Raw genomic sequence first — 19,380 nt, 5'->3', positions numbered from 1 at the left:
ACACTGTTTTAACTATGGCCAGGTTGCTTAAACCTGACTGCATTGCTAGCATATTTCTGTTTGGAAATTGTTTGTTGTTATTTGGTTGATTAGTTTTGTTTTTTTAAGACAGAATCTCACTATAAGAGCCCAAACCACCATCAAACTCAGGGTCCTCCTATATCAGCCTTGAAAGTGCGTTACAAAAGTGAGAGATTAATTAACATTCAAAGGGCTCACTTTAAGTGCTAAAAAAAAGTAGTTTCTTTTTCTTACATATAAAAAAATAGGGCTGGGAAGGTGGCTCAGTGGTAGAGCGCTTGCCTTGCATGCATAAGGCCCTGGGTTCAATTCCACAGCACCACATGAGCAAAAAAAAGCTGGAAGTGGCGCTGTGGCTCAAGTGGTAGACACTAGCCTTGGGCTGAAGAGCTGAGGGAGAGCGCCCAGGCCCAGAGTTCAGGCTCCACAACTGACAAAAAAGAAAAGAAAAGAAAATATATATCCTTTACTTTGTTACAGACAAACTCTCTGGCTAGATTTTTCCCCCTATTCATATTCTCTCTCTCTCTCTCTCTCTCTCTCTCTCTCTCCTTCTCTCCCTCCCTCCCTTCCTCTCTCTCTCCCCCTCCCTCCCTCCCTCTCTCTGTCTCCCTCCCTCCCACCCTCTCTCCCTCTCTCTCTCCCCTGCCATAGCACCACTTCCAGTTTTTGAGTGATTAATTGGAGATAAGAGTCTCTTTCACTCACGTAGACTTTCCTGCCCGGGCTGGCTTTGAATTGTGATCCTCAGATCTCAGCCTTCTGAGTAGCTAGGATTTTAGGCGTGAGCTATCCGCCAGCCCCCAGCTACTTTTTCCTGCTCTCTAACTATTTAGATATGTTCTCAGCACCTCAGCCAAGCATTTTTCAATTTAGCATACATTAGTTATGCAGGGAAGATTTTACTGTGTCATTTCCACTCACAGATACAACATAATCCAGCCTCACCCCACCTATCACAACCCCTTTCTAAAATCACGTTTTCACCATGATTCACTTCTATACTTTCACACATGAAAGCAGTCTTCAGCCATATTCACCCTCATTCACCCCATCCTGCTTGTACTCATGCCCCTCATAAAGGCTGTTTTTCTTTCCCCCTCTTCCCAAGCCAAGCAGTTTTGATGATAGCCCCAGAGTTAACTTTGCTAAAGCAGTTAGTGCTTCAGCCCAGTTATCTCTGGCAGTGTAACTTAGTATTGCTCCAAGGGTTGTATTTTGATACTGTTGCCCCATACCAAGTAAACCTCAAGATTTATTTTGAGGTAGACTTCTTCACTGCTTACAGTCCTGGGCATTTAAATTTAGATAAGTTTATTATGGTGATCCTCCATGTTTTAAGGTATCTTGTAATCATTCCTAACTATATCTTTACTTTTGGTATAAATGTTTTTGGTACAAACAGTTAAATAGATCTTAATAGGCACATAGACTTACTTAACAAGATTTATCTCTATTTAAGAGCAAGTGGTATTATTGCAAGCATCTGGATACTTCTATAGAGATTCTATACTTACTGATGCTTAACTCCTTGCTGAGGATACTTTGAAAATGTATTGGTATTAACTTATGGATGTAGCACAATTCAGTTTATTAGCACTTTCTGAACTTTATCCAGCAAGATCAGCTGGGAACGTAGCTAAATAGTAGAGTGCTTGCTTAACATGTACACAGCCCTGCTTCCACCCCCAGTGCTAGAAAAAGCATCATCCTTATCTGGACCACAGGTAGACCAAAATTAATTACACACTGAGTCACACAGAAAATGATTTTTTAAATCCCCAGCTTATTACTAACCTTTCTTCCTTTACCATACACCACGAGAAGTCATGGTTACATGAAGTTTTTACAGTATCATTCAGTGTAGATTTGGGATCTGAGTTTTTGTAAAAGACTTTTGAAAGGTTTCCCATGTACAAGAACTCTGCCTTTTTAACGTTTTATCACTACTCTATGGAGTTCTACTAGCTCAACTTCTTGAAGTTTTCTTTTTTGGGGGGAAGGGTCCGGTCATGGGGCCTGAACTCTGGGCCTGGGTGCTGTCCCTCAGCTCTTCAGCTCAAGGCTAGTGCTCTACCACTTGAGCTACAACGCCACTTCTGGTTTTCTGGTGGTTTATTGGAGATAAGAGTTTCATGGACTTTCCTGCCCAGGCTGGCTTTGAAACTCAATCCTCAGATCTTAGCCTCCTGAGTAGCTAGGATTACAGGCATGAGCCACCGGAGTCCGGCTTTTTAAAAATTCTTAAATTTCTTAATGCTTACAGAATATCTTCAATGTCTTTTCCCCCTAACACTCAATAGTGTGAAATAGCTCCTCACACTAGTATTTTGTTATTTAGAAATCATTTTGTTTACTTTCTCTTTGCAAAATAGTTGGCATCCTTCACCTCTGAGTCAGGTACATTTCTTGCCCTTAGGGCTCTCAGTTCTCTATTTGAGAGTAATGTAGAGGATTGATTTAATAGCTCACTACAATAAGCCCAACTACTCAGGAACAGTAAGATGTTGGTGCAAAGTCAGGCAGATCTTGTCTCAGCAAATTAGCTCAGTGTAGCAACTTGCATTTATAAACACAACTATGTTAGGAGGATTACAGTATGAGGCCAGCCACTGACAAAAAGTAAATGAAGCAAAAACAAGTCCCTACCTAGCAAGCACAAGATCTTGAGCTCAAATCTCAGCACTGCCAAAACTAGTGCGTCATCTATGTCACCTTCCTATACTGGTAAGGAAGACTTCTATGCACCTGTACCAATGGTCACTGTCTTACTCACACAACCATAATGTAGACTGACCCAGAGCTATAATTTCTGATGTGCTGTTTTTTATTACAAATGCAACTTGTCCTATATAACTTAGGTGAAATTTTCAGAGTGAAAATGAGACTAAATAGTTTACAGAAGTGATTTGTTCAGGTAGCTTTAACAGTGACATAAGATTTAAGGTAGACCTTTAGCTCTATCATAAAGTTACTGAGTTACTTGAAGCAAAGCATGTATGGGAATGCAGCTTTTGTTTTCAAGGACAAAAGGATCTCGTATTGCATGTCACTATCACCACTGCTAAATGAAATATTTCTCCTTTTGGGGGAACAGTTTCAGAACTATTGAAAATGATTGCAAATAACTTAATAGTACTGCAATATCACGCTTACGTCTGGATGACCAAATACTTAACTTCCTACTACAATTCATTTCTGTGTAATTTTTCAATACTCACAGCTCGAAAAACAAAGAAAAAAATAAAAGGAATTCAGCAAGCCACTACAGGAGTCCCACAGGACACTTCTGAAAATCCCAACAAAACAATAGTCCCGGCCACCTTACCACAGCTCACCCCCACCTTGGTATCACTGTTGGAGGTCATTGAACCTGAGGTATTATATGCAGGGTACGACAGCTCTATTCCAGACACAACGTGGAGGATCATGACCACACTCAACATGTTAGGAGGACGCCAAGTGATCGCAGCGGTGAAGTGGGCGAAGGCTATACCAGGTAAGATGCAAATGTTGACACAGCTACAGAATAAACCTTGATTTTTTTAAATGGGTTTTGTATGACTTTGATCTCTTGGCATATCTTGTTTTTCTTCCTCGCTTTTAACTTTTCTCTGAGAAGCAGTCAGGTGAATTTGCACAGGTGGGGGAGAAGACTGATAAAACTTGCATACACTTCCCTACCTTTACTCTCACTGATATCTAGGGGAAGAAATGTATGTCTAAATTCCATTTGTTTTCCTTTAGCTTGTTTTAAAAATGGTTAAACATCAGGTGTACTGACTGCCAAAATGTACTAAAGCCAAACAGTTTGGGCTGTTGACTAAATGAAATATGACACATTGAATGTACATTTTTATCTAAGTTTGAAGATAACGTTGAACCAACAGGTTTCCCTGTTGGCACTTGGTATGGAATAGGAGAAGGCTGTTAGGGCCAACCCTAGAGAGAGGGGGACTGACAAGCTTAAGGTGACACAGATAGAAGCAGGGCACAAATAAGTAACCTCCTATCACCATGGGGGTAAGAAGAGTGAAAAAACGGAAACTTTTTATTTAAATTCACTGAGTTAAAAACCACAACAAAAAAACAGGACTCCTGGCTCTTTCTCTTACTGTTTAGTTTGTGTTTACTTAAACAGACAAGGGAACAAAAACTGGGTACTTACTAAAACTTCTGAAGGTTGGGGTCTTGATGTGTCAGATGACAAAAGGAAGCTGTGTTCACTTCTCTGTTAGGCCTCACTTCAAGGCTAATTGACCTACTTGCTCTTTGGCAGTTCCCAGAGAGATGATCTTCTCTTAGGCTACTCAAGATTTACCCTGTGCCTTATTCCTCTTAATCAGGCTTCAGGAATTTACACCTGGATGACCAAATGACCCTCTTACAGTACTCCTGGATGTTCCTCATGGCGTTTGCCCTGGGCTGGAGGTCCTACAGACAGACCAGTGCAAATTTGCTGTGCTTTGCTCCTGATCTGATTATTGATGAGTAAGTAATGAGTCATTTTCCCTATTCTCATTTATATGGTATGTTTCATCAGCTGATGGTTTCCAAATGGACTAGATTTCCACTGTAAGAATTCAGGATTGAATCAATCCTATAAGCTATCTAGGAACTGTACAGACTTGAAACAGCTGGTTTTCATGTTTGGGATAGATCAAATGCAATATAAAGCAACTAAACAAATATGCATGTGGGACTATTACTGTCCTGGGACTGTATCTTTAGCTAGGTATGGTGGCTTGTACCTGTAACCCCAGTTACTCAAGAGATAGAGACTGGAAGGCCATCCTGGGCAAAAGGAGTTAATGAGACCCTATCTCAACCAACAAGCTGTGTGTGTACTCCTAAACTCAGTTATACCTAGACAGAAGTGTAGAGATCTGAAGCTTGCTACAAAAACATGAGCCCTTATCCAAACACTGAAGCAAAAGAATTAGGGGTATGGCTCAAGTAGAGCACCTGCCTAGTATGCACAAGGCTCTATGTTCAAATCCTAAAAGATTTTAAATACTGAGCATGCCTGACTGACGTAAGTCTGTGGCAAGGAGCTGCAATATTATTTTAATTCTATAACCCTATTCTAGAAAGTAAAAGGAGGGTGGAGGGTAAGAAAAGTCTTGTGAACTCAATTAGAGACAATTAGAGATGAGGACATCTCAGCTGTGGAGCTGAGAGTTGCGGACCAGAGATAAGAGGTGTCCCTTTGCGTGGCAAGACTCACAATATCTGTGACTTAGGACATGAGAGAAGATTAATACTGAAACTTAAAATTTGATAAACCAGCTCTTTGATTACATCAAGGCCTGTGCCGTTCATGAAGTATTTCAGGTGTCCATTTCCCATCTCCTCACCTCCATCGTTGCTTTAGTTTCCTACCTCGAGTGAAGCCTTCCTTGTAAAGTTTTCTTCTTTAACATAGTTCTGATGGCTTCACACCTCTCTCCAGTGCACCCTCGCTCACCACCTAGAGCCACTCTGCGTGACTTAACATGTTTCAGTACCTGGCCTCACTGTCTCACTCCCATTGTCCTTCATAAACTTTGTTCCTACTCAGCTAATCTATTCTTCAAGCATGACCCTCAGTTCACGGTGAGACCAATAATTGGCCGTACATCCCTAGTGCTCCTTATTTTCTATTCCCAGTTACCTCTTCGTGCCCATAGCTTGCTTCCTTCTTTAGAAAAAGGGGGATACACGTGGTTTGACAAGAGAACAGAATGGAGGTTTGGAGCAGGAAATAGTGGCGTACTCCTGTAATTCCAGCTGCTCAGGAGATAGAGACAGGAGGATCATGGTTCAAGGCTAGTCCAGGCAAAAAAATAATAACAATAAAAGAAGGTAGTAAGACCCTATCACACCAAAAAGAAAAAAACCTAGAAATAATGGTGTATGCATGTAGCCCTCCCTACTCAAAGAGGATCCCTGCTCTTGACCCCAGGCCCCAAACTAAGGCTGAAAAATAAAAGAACAGTCCTGGCTCAAGTGGTAGAGTACTTGCCTAGCAAATATAATACCCACCCCCATAACACCAGAAAAAGTAAATAAAATTGGAGGCTTGTATATGCGTGACAAAAGATAGGGCTTAATTACTAATTACAGATGCTGCATTACCTCAAAAATTATGAAACCATCCATTATGCATAGGGAGATTTCACTATTACATTTCCACATGGTTACAGGATGTTCTAATCATTCTCCCCACCACTGTCACTCTCCTTCCTAAAATTAATGAAATCTTAAGCTCACTAGAGTAGCAATATCACTGCACTTTTATGTGAATAAATCCATTAACGGCCGTTTGTGTTCACAACTGGGTACCACATTCCCAACAACAATGAACACCTGAAATGTCTCCGAGTGGCAAAGAGTCTGAAAATGAATGCTGACTGTTAATATGCATTGTTTAGAGAACAAGATATGCATTGTTTGGAGCATCAAGGAGAGCCTGAAGACGTAGAGGGTAGGAGTCAGAGGAAACCATGTATTTGAGCTGAAAGTTAATAGGAGAGCCTGGTCTATGATACAGTAAGCTCCCATCATTGTTTTGGGGATAGGATGATAGTTGCCCCAAAAGCTTCAAGAAGCAACTTTGGCAGTGCACAGGAAACTTCAGGTGATGAGGCTAGATCCAGAACCTTTCCCCTTGTCCTACTAAGTAATTCCAGAGCCACGTAGATAAATAAGAACTACATGTAGCAGAGATTTCGGTTTTTCCCGCTACTGGTATAGCTGCATAGAAAAATCCTAGCTAAACTACTGAACTAGCCTGATTTTTTTTTCTCCTCTGGTAATACTTATTTTCCAAGATTATGCTCCTTTCTTGGAATTTTAAGTACTTCCCAAACTTCCTGACACTATTATGGCAGCCTGAAATGAAATCGTGAATAAAATAGACGAGACCCCTGCCAAGTCAGATAGGGAACTCAAATAGATGACCAAAACTATTTCTAGAGCTCTGATCCATAGTGGGACTAGGGTGCAGAAAAAAGATTGTGACCACAGAAGGCCCAAGTAGCTGATCCTCAGCTACACAAAATAACAAGCTGGGTTAAAGCACCAGACATTCCAAGTACAAAGATGTGACACACCACTGCGAATCCTGTAGGCTGTGGAATAGTTTACAACAAATACTCATCATATTCCTAGTGATTCTTTGTTTTGTGGGCTTGGGGTTTGTTCTAGCTTCAGTGCTGAGGAGTAAATAGGAAGAGGGCCTCACACATGCCAGGCCAGTGCTGTGCCCGCCCTTCCCACACGCCCATCACTCTCTTAAAGTGCCCCAGACATGACAACAGCAGTACAAGACAACATGTCTGCTCTTTAGTTGTCTACATGTTAGCAGAGGTAACTAATGGTCCCTGGGAGTAGGTGTCACCGGGGCCTCAGGCTTCCTGTGAGAAGCAACTTGATAATGCACATAGGCTGTTAGTTCAGCTGCTTTGTGTTCTCAGGAGGGACCACATCTGATCCTTCACTAGTAGCTACTACTCATGATTGGCCAGCCAGCACTGTACACAGACACACAATGTCTGTGTCAGAAAGACACCAAGATTAGTTTTTTGATCCAATTTTGAAATAATTGGGAAATATATTTAGATTACATGGAAACTCAAAACACTCATTTCAGAAGACAACCATATTTTTTTTTTCTAAAAGAATCATGTTAAGGGTGTTCAGTTGCTTTTAAGCAATTTGAAGTTACTTAGATATGAAAGACCAGCTCACCCTTTTATTTGTAAATCTAATTCAGAGTTTTATTTTTAGGAAATCCAATTTAGATTTAAGCAGTCACATCACAATCTGATTAGACCACATACATTTCTTATATAAAGTGAGAATTATAGAAATATTACCTCAACAAATTAATTTGATGTTCTTCACAGAACATCACATTGTAAACTTGCTAATGGGTTATTTTCCTCAATAATCCTCCTTTGGAAGATCCCTGCATGACAGGAGAAGCAGTTTGTAGTCAGCGTCTTTACATTCTTACATGGCTGTGTGTTAGGTGGACAGGCTTCCTGCTCATGTGTTTGTTGTATCTGTGACAGGGAGATTTAGTGTGAGATGTGTGCCTATCAAAGTTCCTCATGGTTGTCCTTAGTGCACAGTGTTGCTACAGGAGATTGGAAAGGTGCTTCCTCAATTAGATATTTTAAAGAAGAGCCCTAGGAGCTTTTCCTGACCACTTTGTCAGCATACACCTTAAATGGAATTCATCTTATTATAGAAATAAAAAACTATTAGATAAAATAATGTAAAGAAAGCTCCAAAGGCCATGAACTGAGCACAGTTTCAGGTCGTGGTGTTACACATCTATAATCCCAGCACTTGGGAAGATGAAGCAGGAGGACTGCAAGTTTGAGGTCACTCTGGGCTAAATTGAAAAACCTTGGGGTAAAAGAATATTCAGTCTTTCTATTTCCTAACTGGAAAGCCAGGTCCCATGGTTTCCCTTATCTGCAATAACTAGTATATGTCTAGGACAGGCAGAAGAGGTCAAAAGCTATGTACATATGATCATATTACCTGATGCTAAGCAAAATGAACCCCAAGATAGGGGTTGTTCTTTTTAATGTACTTATATGATAATTTCATTTCTTTGTATGTTCTTCCCCCATGGTACAACCCCTGTTGTCACTGTATTTGATTCCAGTGTCCTGAATCTTATATATACATTTTTCTAATTTGGGGAGGGGAAGGGAAATAACAAAATGCTGAAATAAGGATACAGGATGACCCACTGTAACAATGAGATGTACAAGACACTATGTTGAAAACGAAGTTTACAACTTTGGCCAGGGGTAGGAGGATAGGGGGGAGGTGGGGAAGAAAGGGATTGTGGGGGAAAAATAAAGGAGGATGTAACAATGCTCGATAGGAAATGGACTCATTACCTTGCCCATGTAACTGTAACCCCTCTGTATAGTATCTTTACAATAAAATATATATATAAAGAACAAAAAAAAGAATATTCAGTCTCATCTCTGACATAGAGGTAGCTTTTGGCTAAAAAAGAAAAAGAAAAAAAAGCCTACATTCAGGTTTAGGCCTCTGCATAACTACATTGTCACAGATGGTTGTCCCCATGATAGACTAGTTGGGGGTGAGGGGAGGCCTTGTGAATTTTAAGTGTATGCAGCCTAAAACTGTGCTCTCTGGCCATATTGAAATGCAAAACCTGGACTTAAATGAACAACTAATAATATACAATAGCAATAAATAAAACAATACATAGTAGGTAAGATCATACAATAGTTTTAGATTCTCCAGACTGGGAACAAGTTGGAGGAAGGTTCTCCACAATTCTAGTTCTATTAGGAATTAGCATTAAATCAAAAGAAATGTACTATTTGGGGAACTAGCTCTGTTTCTTTCTAATCCAAACACTCATATTTGTCTCTCACAGGCAGAGGATGAGTCTACCCTGCATGTATGACCAATGTAAACATATGCTCTTTGTTTCCTCTGAGTTACAAAGACTTCAAGTGTCTTATGAAGAGTATCTCTGTATGAAAACCTTACTGCTTCTCTCTACAGGTTGGTAGACTACCTATTCACTACTAAGACTCAGTACCAAATATGGAATATCAAAGTCTAAAAACAAAGGTCCAAATATATTAGTTTTTTGTGTATATTATATATGTATATATAACTAATAACCAGTCTACTACTATGTTTTGCTCACCATATACCTTTGGTAAATAAATTTTGAAGGCATATTCATTAGTATCAAAATTAATAAGACAAGTTTAAAGCTGCACAGGATTCTCTGGTAGGAGGGAGTTGTGCAAACTGCTTTTTCCTCCCACCATTTTGGTCTTTGGTAACATCACTATATGAGCCATGGAAAAAGAAAGCCAACAATGATTTAATTTGTCTATTTCAGTGACATAATAAAGACTATAAACATGTATCCTAGAAAACAGCACTAAACGTTTGTAAACCATTCTTGAAAGTTTACACAAGGCTGCTGATGTCTTGTGTAAGATTTCAAGGTAACTTTCAGCTAGCAAAGATAGCATTGAAAAATATGAAGCATCTTGTACATATTAGTTTGTGTCACATTTTTAGTAAGTCACAAAAAGCATGTCTGATGAAACACTTCTCCAAAATCCACAAAGAACTTTTTAAACTCAATAGTAAAGAAACAAGCTGATTTTTAAGATGGACCAAGGACTCTTATTAAGGAAGATATAACAGTGGCAAAAAGAATATGAAAAGAGGCTTCCCATCAGGCAAATGAAAATTAAAACAAGAGTGCAAAACCACTACAACCTCTAAAATAATGACAGCACCAAATGCTGGTAAGGATGTGGAGCAAGAGAAAGGTTCAGTTCACTTCTGGAGGGAATATGAATGCTGTGTCTCTTTATCACAGCTTTATTTATCCTGCCCAAACTTGGCAGCAACTAAGATGGTAATGGACAAACTGTTATCTAAAAAATGGAATATTTGTCAGCCTTAAGAAGAAATAGACCTCAAATCGTGAAAAAATGAATCTTAGGACATCAAGTTATTTTTTTAATGAAGCTTAATGTTCATAGTGAACATTACCAACCTGAAAGGTTTTCAGTGGATTGATGCTGATATGAATTAGCTTGAGAGTTCAAACTCCCAGGAATCCAGTATTAAGTGAGTCCCTCATACTTTCTTGTGTTTGTCTTCAGAAACAACTAGGTTCTCATGGTAAATATGAAAGAAAATCCCCTCATTCTCCTGGCAAGCAGGAGAAGAAAGTAAGCATTTGGAAATATACAGATACACGTGTCAGGTGTTTTCTCTTACAAAGATCTGCTCTATTGGGAAACTTACTTCACCAGAGCCTTAGGTGACCTGCTGGACAAGGCAAATGGAGGATCCCAGCCACTTCTATGGCTTCTGTCTATGGGACAAGGAGAGAGAGGAAAAGAGCTTCTAGGAAATATTTCTGAAGGTCACAATCCAGTGAATCAGGCCCAGTTTAAAAAAAAAAAAGATGTAAGCATAAGGATTATTTATACCTTACCTGCATATCAGCAGTCTCCAGTATAGTAGTGGCTGAGACTTGTCAGCTACTAGATTATTCAGAAATTCTTAGGAAAGACAGAACATAGCAGAGAGTTGAAGAACAAAGTAATAGCATAGAAACCAGAGCCTCTTGCAACCATAGCTACAACAAATGTTAAACACTGTCCAGCATTCCTCCACTGAAAGATCAAATTTGATATATCCTATCCAGCTCTCAAACACACACACACACACACACACACACACACACACACACACACACACACACACACACACACACACACACACACACACACACACACACAAGGTGTGCTAAGAGGCAGGAAAAAAACAAGCCACTGTCTGAAGAGACAAAGTAAGCATTAAAACCAACCCCAAACTTATGGAATTTATCATGAAATTAAAAGTAACTGATCTCTCTCTATATATAAAGGACTAGTGAAAAAAGGAGACTGCATGTAAGAACAGATTTGTAATGTAAGGAGAGGTGGAAATGCCAAGAATACTGGAACTCTGAGTAAGAACACAGCAGAGGGATGTAAGAATGTTGTTGGCAGGCCTATCAGTAGATGGACACAGACAAGGAAAGAACTGGTGCAAACTTAAATGCAAGAAGAAAAGAAATGGGAGAAAAAAATGCAACAGTATTTAAGAACTCTGAGATGATTTGCAGGGGAGGGTATGGCATACATGTATGGAGATACTTAAATAATCCCAAAGTTAATGACAGATACCAAAATGTAGATACAGGACATTTAGAGAATACTAAGAGAAACAGCCAAAAAATATTTTATATTTTTGATGTATCTCATTAAAACTTCAGAAAACTAACAACAGAGAAAAAGTAAGAGAAAAAAGCAGCTTCCATACTTAGCCATGCAAGCAGGAGGACTGTGAGGTGACAGTGTTAAAAGAAAAAAACCCAGTAACCTGCAATAGTGTACCCAGATTATTCAAGTGAAGGAGACGGGGTGAACGTGGTGGTGCATGCCTGTAACCCTCACACTCCAGGTGCTGAGGCAGAGGATCCACAGTTCAAGGCCTGCTTACGTAGTCAAACAAATGTAAGAATAGCCTAAATGGGGCAAATTTGAGCAAAGTAAATCATACACAAATGCTTTTGGAAAACTAATGAAAAACTTTCAGATGGAGAGCACAAGGCAGTAAAAGTGCAAAGTTTAAAAAAAAAGACAAGTAGGATAAGAAGACAGTTACAGTCATCATAGATATTTAATCCAGCTTCAATAATCACTATAAATGTAAATGATCTAAATATATCAGTATCTATTTTTAATGAAAGTAAACGTTTGCCACTATAGTCCCTCACTAAAAAATATTAAAGGATAAACTTAAAGAGATTTCTTCTTTATTCATTATTCCTACTTACAGTGATAAATACACAGATGCACTTACTTTATAAAAAATAATGGTATAATGACCTTGGATTAAAAAATAGAACTGAAATACAAAAAGAACCGAAACATGAGGTAAAAAACGTTCATCTAAGCCAAAGAGGTAGTTTGATAAGAATGAATGTTGAAATTGCCGGAGCACGGTGGGTGCAGGCAGCAGGCACCACAACAGATACTTCAAAAGATAAAATGGGTTGATCTTGGTGGTTTCTACCTGTAATCCCAGCTACTTAGGAAGTGACATGAAACTGGGGGCAGTGAGGCAGAGTTAACATGAACACGTCACTGCGAAACGACACTGAGAAAGAAAAGCATGAAACACAGAGTTCAGTCCTGAGTGAGAGGAGAGGGAAGTAGGAGTGGGGAGCAGAAGAGGCATACGACAGATAATGTAGTACACGTTGATTTGTTCTACATCAGTAATTTGAACACATGCTCCAGGCTGAACTGAAAGACTAACATTTTCAAACAATCCAACTATGTTACTTACAAGAGTATATGAAGAATATGAAAATCTAAAGGCTGAAATATAAAGAACATACAGCACACTAAGCACAGTGTGAGAGATGGCAAGCCTGTTCTGTAAAAGGAAGGTTGGTAAAAGTTTTCACCTCACAGCTGCTGTCCAAACTTTGCTCCTGTGCACAGATAGGCACTGGTAGCTGGAGAAGGTATAATAGTTTCTCTGGAAAGGCCTGAAATACAGAAATCTGCCTTTGTAGTCAACATTTAGTTTGTCTTTTGTTCAACCCTTTCCCCAAATCCTTCTGCCTTATAACCGCTGTTAACAAAGAGCCAACACTCTACACAGGTGTCCACCCTGCAAGACTAAGTGATCACTGTGGCACTCATTTTCTAAGAATAATACAACAAACGTGATTGTGTACCAGCTTTATAGTTAGATACCATGAGTGTTTTAATTTTGGTTTTGTTTTGGCAGGACTGGAGATTGCACACGCAAGGCCTGTCACTTTAGCCACACCTCTAGTCCCCCTACGCCCTCTTTCTTTGTAAAGTCTCTAACAGTAAAGCTTAGAGTCTACTTCCTCCCTGTGTGACTACATCCTAGCTATCACAGATATGCCATCACACCCTGCTATTGGTTGAGATAAGGATCTCACTAACATTTTTACTGGGCTATCTTCAAGCCAAAATCCTCCTGAGTATCAGGGATTATAGACAAAAGCCAAAAAGCCTAACCTACGACTTATTTTTAATTATCATATGTAAAAAAAGAAATATTTACTCTTTCACAAGACATTTCTATAGACTACAGTAAAATTTCCTTTTAGACTGTAACAACTCTGAATGCTATCACATCTAAAAAATATATTGACTATATTTTAATTTTCTAATTGATGATTATCACAGATACTCTTAAGTTATAACTACTGTTCAAGCCTTCTATCTCAAAACAGAATAATGTCAAGTGCAGAATGACCAACTGAATAATCACTATCATTCAACTTGGCCTTCAAAAACAGCACTAGCTCTATTGTATGAGTTCCTAACCAAGAGAAGACTCAGGGTGAAGACCTCCAGTTCTCTGTGCTATGTCCTCTCTTAAGATAGTTTCAAAGTCCTTTTAAAATACAAGTTTTAGGATGTATGAAGTATGCTCTGAAATGCCATAGTTGGTGAGTGTAAAGCTATAGAAAGGAAATTCTTTAAGGACTCTTTCTTAATCTTTTAGTTCCAAAGGAAGGTTTGAAGAGTCAAGAGCTATTTGATGAAATCAGAATGACCTACATCAAAGAGCTAGGAAAAGCCATTGTCAAAAGGGAAGGAAATTCCAGTCAGAACTGGCAGCGTTTTTATCAGCTGACCAAACTTTTGGACTCCATGCATGACGTAAGTGCCAAACTTACAGCCAATGTCATAAGAGGTTTGAAGAGCATGTAATATATATTTGGTATAGATTATATGTTTTATATACTATATTAATATATAATATATAGTAATATCTACATTTGTAGATTGGAGTTCAATTTGCAGATTCCAATTTTGCACCCATTTTTTTCATCTAGGCATGTGAATTTTTAAAAAAAAGTTACTACAGTACTTTTTTCAAAGAAGGTAACCCTCCCTGGCGGGCCTGAGTTCCTGTTCCCTGCCCGAGATCACCAAGCATTGGGTACCATGCTGGACTTGCCCTCCACACACAATTTAAGAAATTTAAAATGTTAAATGTTTAAAATTTTTTATTATATTTTTTGTCGGTCATGGGGCCTGAACTCTGGGCCTGGGTGCTGCCCCTTACCTCTTCAGCTCAAGGCTAGCACTCTACCACTTGAGCCACAGCGCCACTTCCAGCTTTTTCTGCTTATATAGTGCTGGGGAATCGAACCCAGGGCCTCATACATGCAAAGCAAGCACTCTACCACTGAGCCACCTTCCGAGCCCCTAAATTTTTAAAAAAATATTTAAGAGCTTATTTAACTGAGGGATTCCAGTACTAGTGTATTTTAGGTCATATGTTTGTTCATGAGACCCACAAACACGAGAGATGTTCATGTTGTTCACTTTTGAATCCTAATTGGTACTGTATCTTCTCTTGCAGGTGGTTGAAAATCTCCTTAACTATTGCTTCCAAACATTTTTGGATAAGACCATGAGTATTGAATTCCCAGAGATGTTAGCTGAAATCATCACCAATCAGATACCAAAATATTCAAATGGAAATATCAAAAAACTTCTGTTTCATCAAAAGTGACTGCCTTACTAAGAATGGTTGCCTTAAAGAAAGTTGAATTTATAGCTTTTACTGTACAAACTTATCAACTTGTCTTGTAGAGGTTTTGCTGGTTGTTTCCTTTTGTTTTTGTCTGTTTTGTTTTCTTTTAACATGCACTACATGTGGTTTCTAGAGGGCCAAGCCTTGGCAACAGAAGCAGTTGAGTCACCACTTGCAAGTGATGGCCAAGTAGAGAGTGAAATCTATTAGTTATGTCCCAGAAAGGAGATGCAGGAAATGTGGGCTAATTTCCACTGTCAGAAGGCACCTAAACCACCAGTGCCCAAAGTCTGTGTGAGGAACTTTCTGCTCATACTTTTCAGTTGGCTGGATAAAACTTTCTAGATTTTTTTTTTTTTGCTGGTGTATTTTCCCATGTATAGTTAGGATAGCATTTTTTGATTCATGCATGGAAACCTGAAAAAAGTTTACAAGTGTATATCAGAAAAGGGAAGCTGTGCCTTTTATAGCTATTACTGTCTGGTTTAAACAATTTCCTTTATATTCAGTGAACTACGCTTGCTCATTTTTTCTTACATAATTTTTGTATTCAAGTTATTGTACAGCTGTTTTAAGATGGGCAGCTAGTTCATAGCTTTCCTAAATAAACTCTAAATATTAATTTTCTGTGTGAAAATGGGTTGGTGCTTCTAACCTGATGGCACTTAGCTATCAGAAGACCACAAAAATTGACTCAGATCTCCAGTATTCTTGTCAAAAAAGAAAAAAAAATAAAAAGCTCTTCTTTTGTATATATCTGCTTCCAGGGAGAAGTCTATAGAATTGTGCAGATTCATTGCCCTAACTGGTATTGAGCGCCTAGTCCAGTGGCCTGCTGGGTAAACCATGGAGGATGGTTGCAAAGCCTAATTTTAAAACATATAATTATCAAGAAGCACCTAATGCCCTATCTCTGTAGTGGTTAGATGTCAAGAAAGTTGGTAAATTAATTCTTTCGGGACCTTTTTTTTTTTTTAATTTGTATGATTTCTTAAAAGTGATGATTCCAGATAAGCAGCTGTAACACAGCAGAGAGATTATTTTTTTAATCACACCAAGGAATGCCTCCCACTAAGCCCCCAAACTCAATTTCTAATATGGCAAAAGTGGCTAGATACCCATTTTCACATTTACATCTGTCATTGATTGGTCTCTTTCCTGGTGGTACAGGAAAGTTCAGCTACTGATTTTTGTGATTTAGAACTGAATGTCAGACATCCATGTTGTAGAACTACACATCTTCTGTGTGTGCCATACAATTTAACAAGTCTTGTGAAATTCTTCACTGTTGAAAATGATGATTTTAAACAAAACAGAAGCTGTAGTAGCCCTTTCTGTGTGCACCTTACCAACTTTCTGTAATCTCGAACTTAACATATTTACTATGCCACAGAAATTTGATTTCTACTCAGAGTGGCCAAATTATTTGTGTAATAGAAAACTGAAAATCTAATATTAAAAATATGAAACTTCTAATATATTTTTATATTTAGTTATAGTTTCAGATATATATCATATTGGTATTCACTAATCTGGGAAGGGAAGGGCTACTGCAGCTTTACATGCAATTTATTAAAATGACTGTAAAATAGCTTGTATAGTGTAAAATAAGAATGATTTTTAGATGAGATTGTTTTATCACGACATGTTATATATTTTTTATAGGGGTCAAAGAAATGTTGATGGATTTCCTATATGGTTTCTAGTGTGGGTAAAGCAGTCACACAGGCATTAGTGCTCTCAGAAACCAAACAGGTTTGCCTAGAGGAAGAGGGAGCCGGAGACAGCCCTGTGTGCAGTGAAGGTTGCTGAGGCTCTGACCAAATACATCACAGGAAACAGCGCTCTGACCGCCCTTCTCATCCCAACAGCACGTGTCAGCACAGGTGTAGTTCATTGACTCTCCCCAAGTGTGAAAGTGTGCATTCAGGATAGAATGGTGGTGCTTGTTAGTACAAGCACCATCTAACAGCAGGTTACTTTTGCATACAGCCTCTCCAACAGGCTAACAAAAGCAGAGGCTTTAGAAGTTCGGCAATAATATGCATAGAAGTTCCAGCAATATGTAAATAGCGCAGAATCCCATAAGATGCCAATAATACACTAATTCCTTTCGATCCTACAGAGTTCGTTTCCAAGGAAAATGAGGACATGTTTATGTTTTCTTTGAATGCTTTTTGAATGCTGTTATTTTCAGTATTTTACAGAAATTATTTAATAAAAAGGTAATCATTTACTTTCTTGAATGCTCTCTAAAAAGAATGTTCCTTTGGTAATGGTTTAAATTGATCTCAAAGTACTTTAAGATGGTTGTAAACCCAGCTGGATGTGAAATTTATGGTGCCTAAGAAATACCACTTGAATATTATCAGTGACAGTGTTAAGTTTCCAAAGAGCTTCTCAAAAGTGATTGTTGTTCACTTTACAGAGTGTTCTGTGGTTAACACCAGAAGGCACATCGCACATCAATCCTGTTCCAGACCCCGCACCCTTGGCTCTCAGATACCGAAGCGCTGTAAACAGATATGTGCACTCTGTTGTCAACTGACATTCATAAAACTATTGCAGGCTTTTTACTAAAAGAAAAAGCTGCCATGCTCTTTTTAGAACTTGCAGGAAAGAAGAAAGTTATCATAATTGTGTCTGAGTATAATTATGAACTTGTGTGCAAAAATAGATACATTACGCTTGAACGCAGCTTCATTTTCTATGTGTGTGGTTTCTTACCATCCCAAACAACTTAGGTTTAGGGCAAGTTCAGTGAGAACTGGTTTTATGTCCATGTGACTCACACAGATCCTGAAAAGTATTTTTAATTATGGCTTTAAAAAAGTGATTCTCTCAGTGTTTTTAGGCATTGCTGTGGGATACTGTACAAGCAATCATAAGGAGCTTAGGCCATGACAGTCTGGGGGTAGATATACCCACACTATGTAAAACTGGGAAGGGAACTTAGGGAATACCTGCCTTCTTGGGGGGGGGGGGCAGGGTGGAGGGAGAAAACCCTTGGCCACCCCAAAGAGCAGGTGATGAGTGTCTGAGGAGCTTGATGAGGGCAGGGGGCTCTGGGCCAGCACAGGGGAAAAGCAGCCAGCCTCACTTCAGAATCAGGAGGGACGAAGGATGAGCAGCCTCAAGGTGACTCGGGTCGTATCATTGCAGATCCCTTTTAAATACCTATCTCACCATGCAATGAACAATATTACTAATTTTGAGCTAGTGGCCTTTGGTAAGATTTTCATCTCAGTTGGTCACCCCAACTGTAGCTATAGTTGAATGTGTTTTTATGTGCCTGGCTTCAGTATTGGAAGGGAAAAATAAAAGTGTATGGAAAACACTTTACATCACTTTGGATGAAAGTTTTATCATTTTCAATCAACCTAGTCCACCAAGGATAAGTGACTAGGTTTTCAGGAAAGGGTTAGCTTCTCTAAAAATGTCTGAAAGGATTTTATTTTCTGATAAAGACTGTATAAAAATGCCCTCCTTAAATAACTTGCTTAACTACATAGAGATTCAAGTGTGTCAATATTCTATTTTGTATATTAAACAAATGCTATATAATGGGGACAAATCTATATTATACTGTGTATGGCATTATTAAGAAGCTTTTTCATTATTTTTTATCACAGTAATTTTTAAATGTGTAAAAATTAAAACCAGTGACTCCTGTTTAAAAATAAAAGTTGTAGTTTTTTATTCATGCTGAATAATCTGTAGTTTAAAAAATGTCTTTTTATCTACGCAGTGACATGTCAGACTGTAAAATCTTGTGTGGAAATGTTTAACTTTTATTTTTCATTTAAATTTGCTGTCCTGGTATTACCAAACCACACATTTGTACTGAACTGGCGGTAAATGTTAGTTAGCCATTTACAGCAATGCCAAATATGGAAACATCATAATAAAATACCTGCTTTTTCATTATGTGGCTCCCAGAATGCTTTTGTAGAACTTGTAAAGTTGCAGTTTTTCTATTTTTTTTCCCCTCCACGTTCTACTGAATGTAGTGTCCTTACTTCAGGAGGGTTAAATGATGATAAAGACATTTAGATGACAGTGTTCAATGTGTACATTTTAATGTAACAAATTCCAAATGAACTGAACCCCAGTGCCAAAGACTCACAGACTCTCCTATCCATGCCTCAAACAGTTGTATGCCTTTTGCACCAAAGCACTACTTCTAAGACTACTCCA

The 19,380-nt window shown here is 38.7% G+C and overlaps 1 protein-coding gene across 5 annotated transcripts in view; it reads left to right on the top strand.

Annotated features, from left to right (window-relative positions):
• The window catches only part of Nr3c1 (nuclear receptor subfamily 3 group C member 1), a 147,838-nt gene extending 128,728 nt beyond the window's left edge, over positions 1-19,110 (top strand). For all 5 annotated transcript variants that reach the window (XM_042691923.1, XM_042691922.1, XM_042691924.1 and 2 more), the window contains exons 5-9: positions 3,245-3,520; positions 4,368-4,512; positions 9,437-9,567; positions 14,143-14,300; positions 15,010-19,110. In XM_042691923.1, coding sequence (XP_042547857.1) covers positions 3,245-3,520; positions 4,368-4,512; positions 9,437-9,567; positions 14,143-14,300; positions 15,010-15,162 — 863 coding nt within the window. In that variant the 3' untranslated portion in view covers positions 15,163-19,110. The remainder of the gene's footprint in view (positions 1-3,244; positions 3,521-4,367; positions 4,513-9,436; positions 9,568-14,142; positions 14,301-15,009) is intronic.
• Positions 19,111-19,380: the final 270 nt, after the last annotated feature.

The sequence above is a fragment of the Dipodomys spectabilis genome, unplaced genomic scaffold (genome assembly GCF_019054845.1).
Source record: "Dipodomys spectabilis isolate Male_0828 unplaced genomic scaffold, ASM1905484v1 ptg000147l, whole genome shotgun sequence".
NCBI lineage: Eukaryota > Metazoa > Chordata > Mammalia > Rodentia > Heteromyidae > Dipodomys > Dipodomys spectabilis.
The sequence above is the reverse complement of the archived record's forward strand: the minus strand, read 5'-3'. Positions and strand labels throughout refer to the sequence as shown.